We start from the raw sequence: 6862 nt of genomic DNA on the forward strand, positions 1-6862 counted from the left end.
CCCTCCCCTCCCCTCCCCTAAATAAATGTACTCACTATACAGTGTCGTAAATGGTTGCCTTGTGCAGTTTTGTTTTCAGGATCCTCTTTCACTCTTTTCTGAGTGTGGTGATAGTAGCTTCTCTATGATGAATTAGCAATTACAGGTCACACTATGCTTTCATTAGTTGAAGGCTGTATTTCAAGCTCTGTAATCGTCAGAGTGGTGTGATTGCTTTTGAATGTCTAAATGAAAAGTATTTTGCTATCACCAAACTTCATTTTCTTTAAATTGCACTTAAATAATGAGTATGTTCTCCTTTTTTAGGTGCGCTTTGTAAAGAATATAACTTCCTGGAAAGAAATGAAACCAGGGTTTTATCATGGGCACATATCTTATTTGGATTTTTCAAAGTAAGTTATATCTAAAATGGTACACGAGAGAATGCTTTGTACTTTAGCAACCTAAAAAGGAATCAATTTATTAAATTATTATGATTTTGATGTTAAAAAAATGTACTGGATTGTGTTTGCCACTTTTAGATATGTAATTTAAATATACCTTCTAGTGTTTTACTGCCCTCTAGTGTTCATAAATTGATAATTGTCATATTAATTTTAGAAATTCAAGGTAGATTAAATTTAGGTAATGCCCTTTAAAGTTATTTATTATTATTATGTTTCTGCTTCCTGTACAGTCAAATGACACTATTTTAGGAGAGCCCTAAGTTTTAAGCTAGAGGCCAGTCAGCATATGACTTACCACATCACTGACTGAGAACAGAGAAAGCAAAGGAGCCATTACTCAGTTATTGGTGCCCTAAAGTGTCTGCTTCTCAGCCAAGACACATTTCCCCTTGGGCTACCTTGTTTTAGCTTTAAAAATGAGATATATTCTAAGGAGACTTTTTTCTTTTCCTGAGTGAATGGCGTTTTTTTTTTTTAACATCTTTATTGGAGTATAATTGCTTTACAATGGTGTCTTAGTTTCTACTTTATAACAAAGTGAATCAGCTATACATATACATATATCCCCATACCTCCTCCCTCTTGCATCTCCCTCCCACCCTCCCTATCCCTCTAGGTGGTCACAAAGCACCAAGCTGATCTCCCTGTGCTATGCAGCTGCTTCCTACTAGGTATCTATTTTACATTTGGTAGTGTATATATGTCCATGCCACTCTCTCACTTCATCCCAGCTTACTGTTCCCCCTCCCTGTGTCCTCAAGTCCATTCTCTACATCTGCATCTTTATTCCTATGCTGCCCCTAGGTTCTTCAGAACCATTTTTTTTTTTAGATTCCATATATATGTGTTAGCATACAGTATTTATTTTTCTCTTTCTGACTTACTGTATGACAGTCAGACTAACTCTGTATGACAGTCTCTAGGTCCATCCACCTCACTACAAATAACTCAATTTCGTCTCTTTTTATGGCCGAGTAATATTCCATTGTATATATGTGCCACATCTTCTTTCTCCATTCATCTGTCAATGGACATTTAGGTTGCTTCCATGTCCTGGCTATTGTAAATAGAGCTGCAATGAACATTGTGGTACATGAATTTTTGAATTATGGTTTTCTCAGGGTATATGCCCAGTAGTGGGATTGCTGGTTTGTATGGTAGTCCTATTTTTAGTTTTGTAAGTAACCTCCATACTGTTCTCCATAGTAGCTGTATCAATTTACATTCCCACCAACAGTGCAAGAGGGTTCCCTCTTCTCCACACCCTCTCCAGCATTTACTGTTTTGTAGATCTTTTGATGATGGCCATTCTGACTGGTGTGAGGTGATACCTCATTGTAGTTTTGATTTGTATTTCTCTGATGAGTGATGTTCAGCATCCTTTCATGTGTTTGTTGGCAATCTTTATATCTTCTTTGGAGAAATGTCTATTTAGGTCTTCTGCCCATTTTTGATTTGGGTTGTTTGTTTTTTTGATTTTGAGCTGCATGAGCTGTTTATAAATTTTGGAGATTAATCCTTTGTCAGTTGCTTCATTTGCAAATATTTTCTCCCATTCTGAGGGTTGTCCTTTCATCTTGTTTATGGTTTCCTTTGCTGTGCAGAAGCTTTTATGTTTCATTAGGTCCCATTTGTTTATTTTTGTTGTTATTTCCATTACTCTAGGAGGTGGGTCAAAAAGGATCTTGCTGTGATTTATGTAATAAAGTGTTCTGTCTATGTTTTCCTCTAAGAGTTTTGTAGTGTCTGGTCTTTATCCATTTTGAGTTTATTTTTGTATACGGTGTTAGGGAGTGTTCTAATTTCATTCTTTTACATGTAGCTGTCCAGTTTTCCCAGCACCACTTATTGAAGAGGCTGTCTTTTCTCTATTGTATACTCTTGCCTCCTTTATCAAAGATAAGGTGACCATATGTGCGTGGGTTTATATCTGGGCTTTCTCTCCTGTTCCATTGATCTATATTTCTGTTTGGGTACCAGTACCATACTGTCTTGATTACTGTAGCTTTGTGGTAGTCTGAAGTCAGGGAATCTGCTTCCTCCAGCTACATTTTTCTTTCTCAAGATTGCTTTGGCTATTTGGGGTCTTTTGTGTTTCCACACAAATTGTGAAATTTTTTGTTCTAGTTCTGTGAAAAATGCCAGTGGTAGTTTGATAGGGATTGCATTGAATCTGTAGATTGTTTTGGGTAGTATAGTCATTTTCACAATATTGATTCTTCCAATCCAAGAACATGGTATATCTCTCCATCTGTTTGTGTCGTGTTTAATTTCTTTCATCAGTGTCTTAACAGTTTTCTGCATACAGGTAGTTTGTCTCCTTAGGTAGGTTTATTCCTAGGTATTTTATTCTTTTTGTTGCAGTGGCAAATGGGAGTGTTTTCTTAATTTCTGTTTCAGATTTTTCATCTTTAGTGTGTAGGAATGCAAGAGATTTCTGTGCATTAATTTTGTATCCTGCTACTTTACCAAATTCATTGATTAGCTCTAGTAGTTTTCTGGTGGCATCTTTAGGATTCTCTATGTATAGTGTCATGTCATCTGCAAACAGTGACAGTTTTACTTCTTCTTTTCCGATTTGGATTCCTTTTATTTCGTTTTCTTCTCTGATCATTGTGGCTAAAACTTCCAAAGCTATGTTGAATAATAGTGGTGAGAGTGGACACTGTTGTCTTGTTCCTGATCTTAGAGGAAATCATTTCAGTTTTTTACCATTGAGAATGATGTTGGCTGTGGGTTTGTCGTATATGGCCTTTATTATGTTGAGGTAAATTCCCTCTATGCCTACTTTCTGGAGGGTTTTTATCATAAATGGGTGTTGAATTTTGTCAAAAGCTTTTTCTGCATCTATTGAGATGATCATATGGTTTTTATTCTTCAGTTTGTTAATATGGTGTATCACATTGATTGATTTTCGTATATTGAAGAATCCTTGCATTCTTGGGATAAACCCCACTTGATCATGGTGTAGGATCCTTTTAATGTGCTGTTGGATTCTGTTTGCTAGTATTTTGTTGAGCATTTTTGCATCTATGTTCATCAGTGATATTGGTCTGTAGTTTTCTTTCTTTGTGACATCTTTGTCTGGTTTTGGTATCAGGGTGATGGTGGCCTCGTAGAATGAGTTTGAGAGTGTTCCTCCTTCTGGTATATTTTGGAAGAGCTTGAGAAGGGTAGGTGTTAGGCCTTCTCTAAATGTTTGATAGAATTCGCCTGTGAAGCCATCTGGTCCTGGGCTTTTGTTTGTTGGAAGATTTTTAATCATAGTCTCAATTTCAGTGCTTGTGATTAGTCTGTTTAAATGTTCTATTTCTTCCTGGTTCAGTCTTGGAAGGTTGTGCTTTTCTAAGAATTTGTCCGTTTCTTCCAGGTTGTCCATTTTATTGGCATGTAGTTGCTTGTAGTAATCTCTCATGATCCTTTGTGTTTCTGCAGTGTCAGCTGTTACTTCTCCTTTTTCATTTCTGATTCTATTGATTTGAGTCTTCTCCCTTTTTTTCTTGGTGAGTCTGGCTAATGGTTTATCGATTTTGTTTATCTTCTCAAAGAACCAGGTTTTAGTTTTATTGATTTTGCTATTGTTTCCTTCATTTCTTTTTCATTTATTTCTGATCTGATGTTTATGATTTCTTTCTTTCTGCTAACTTTGGGGTTTTTTTGTTCTTCTTTCTCTAATTGCTTTAGGTGTAAGTTTAGGTTGTTTGAGATGTTTCTTGTTTCTTGAAGTAGGATTGTATTGCTATAAACTTCCCTCTTAGAACTGCTTTTGCTCCATCCCGTTGGTTTTGGGTCGTTGTGTTTTCATTGTCATTTGTTTCTAGGTATTTTTTGATTTCCTTAAAGACACTTTTTTTTAAGTGATTTTCCTTTATAGTGATTTGCCTGAATCTGGACATAACTAATTCTCATTTTCCATGTTTTTGGGGAGGCATGGGATCAAGGTATTCCTATCATAATTCTCTGAAGAAAAGTTCATAAAACAACAGGCTTACATATAGTATCCAAGCACTATGGGGCTCCCCCTAGAGCCTATGCTGCTTTAAGTACTAATCAGAAAACTGGTCAAAAGGAATATTCTATAAACATATGTGGCTTGGTGAATCCATTTAAACGTTTTATGTAACACATTGAGTATCATTATAGGAAAACCTCAAATGCAGATCTTTTCCCTAATAAAACTCTGCACTAACTTCAAAAACATTAAAAATAGATTTTTAAATTATTTAAGCTTAGACATGTTTGCTCAGTCATTGCAGTAGCAGTCATGATTCAAAGTAATACACCCTCATGTATTTGTCAACTTGAATGAGCATTCTGTGTAAAATCCAAAAATTTAATTGATATCCCACTGTCATTTTAACTTCTCAAATTTGAAAAGGAGTTGAATGAAATATTACTGATTCACATTGATAATAAATCTGAACTTCTTTGAAAAGCCCATAATTAAAAGGAATCTCCCAAATATTACATACATAGAACAATATATTCTTATTGCTAGTTTCTTCCACAGCACTCAACATCTTACAGTAAAGTGGTCACTTTAAAGTTAGATGTACATTTTTCTATAAATAATTAATACAGCAATATTGAAAACATTTTATAGGCAGCTTTAAAATAAACTAATTATTTTTTCTTTACAGAGGCATTGGACCAATTTCATAAACTTCATTCATATGCATATTTTCCCTCAGGGCTGCATTATCCTTCAATTGAATGTTTGTTACCTTTTCATCTAAATGATTTATTTTTTTTCCCACACACAGCTTGGTTTCTCATACTTGAGGTTTTCATTATTAAAATAATATATTGAGTGCTTTTGCTTTGGGCAAAAGTCATACTTAGAATGAAGTTCTGGTGTATGCTAGGGTTTTTGCAGTTAAAAAAATATAAAGGTTCTTGGAAAGATTAATCTCATTTTTTAAATATTAACATGAACATTTAAGGGTTTGAATATTTTCCTAATGTGTTTCATTTTATTGGAAGCAATATGTATTGTGAAAAACTTTAATAGACCTTTACAAGATGTTAAACAAATACCTTAAAAAAATCAACAGGCGGAAATGTATTTTGATGTATATAGTCACAAACTATTTTAGGTGTAACTACTATCTTTTAAAATAATTTTTAGTTTGTCATACCACGAATGAGTAAGGAAGAGGAAAGGAACATCACTTTACCAATTTTTTAAATATTTTATTGTTTAAAACATATTCTTGACTGGTGTCGTACTTTGTGGAGTCCATTAAAATACATGCCTTCAGGAGAAAACCGTCAAATTTGATGAAAGAGATATTTAGTCACATAGCTTTTCAATTGCCTTAGCAGAAACACTAAAGAGAGTACAAACCCAGGATACCCCAGGAAACCCAGGCAGTAAGATAAAGTCTTAAATAAAGTATTAAAAGTGGTTTCTAATTTAGACTGATCACTAAGAAGCACACATTTTATTTGCAAGCTGATATCTGCTCAAGCTGTGTTTTGGTTACAGTTATCTGTTTTGGTTTATCTGTTTTTATTCAGAACTTTAGAATAGTAACAAAAATATCTTCTTGTTACATATTTTCATTCCTGTCCTGTCTTATTCCTTTTTGTCTTAACTCTATCATTATTTTTTTAAGCACATTTCCTAGTTCTTCCTTCCATTTTTCCCTTTAGTGTTTAATTACTGTTTTTTTTTAATTGGTGAACAAACCATTTTAAAATAATGCAGATATGCTAACATCATAAATTTAGAAATTTTCCAGTGGAAACAAATTGTAGGTTAGACATTTTCAAATTGTCCTAGGGTGCAGGCAATATAAAATTGAATAAGTTGCAGTTCTTGTCCTCAGTGAGTTCACTGAAACCCCCTTTTTTACTATTGTTATCACTTCATTATGGTTCATTATAAACAGTGAAAATATTACAGATTATTCTCCCTTGTAAATTTATACCACTCATTTATCAGCAGCATCTATCACTCCCATTTTGATTTTCTTCAAATTTTATACAAAAGAAAAACATTTGAACATCTCTTTCAAAAGCCTTTTTCAGAACATTTTCGTTTATAAAGGATAATGTCCAGCTAAAATAAAACTATTTTAATGCTGTTTTTGATCAGACTCTGCTGAGATTTTTTATGATCTAGTTACCTAGGGTCATATGTCAGCATCCGGTCTTAGAAAGATATTTGGAAATTATTCTTGATCCAACAGTCAGTTTTATTCAGGTCCACGTCAGGTGTGTACCTTTGTAGTCATCCCCAGGAATGAGTATGGGTTTTCATCACCATCATTTTGGTTTCTCTGTATCACCCCTGTTGTCTTTTTCAGAACAATTGAGGTAAATCAGTAAAGAAACAGATATGTCAGGACAAGTTTGGTAGTATGTAGATTCATGTGAGATTGTCCCTTTTGCCTTGTACTTATCTGCTGAAA

The 6862-nt window shown here is 34.2% G+C and overlaps 1 protein-coding gene across 1 annotated transcript in view; it reads left to right on the forward strand.

The window, feature by feature from the left end:
* Positions 1 to 6862, forward strand: part of HS2ST1 (heparan sulfate 2-O-sulfotransferase 1) — a 197957-nt gene that overhangs the window by 167820 nt on the left and 23275 nt on the right. The window contains exon 3 of the mRNA XM_007463274.1: positions 307 to 392. Within this exon, the coding sequence (XP_007463336.1) occupies positions 307 to 392 (86 nt within the window). The remainder of the gene's footprint in view (positions 1 to 306; positions 393 to 6862) is intronic.

Source organism: Lipotes vexillifer, unplaced genomic scaffold, assembly GCF_000442215.2.
Source record: "Lipotes vexillifer unplaced genomic scaffold, Lipotes_vexillifer_v1.1 scaffold1629, whole genome shotgun sequence".
NCBI lineage: Eukaryota > Metazoa > Chordata > Mammalia > Artiodactyla > Lipotidae > Lipotes > Lipotes vexillifer.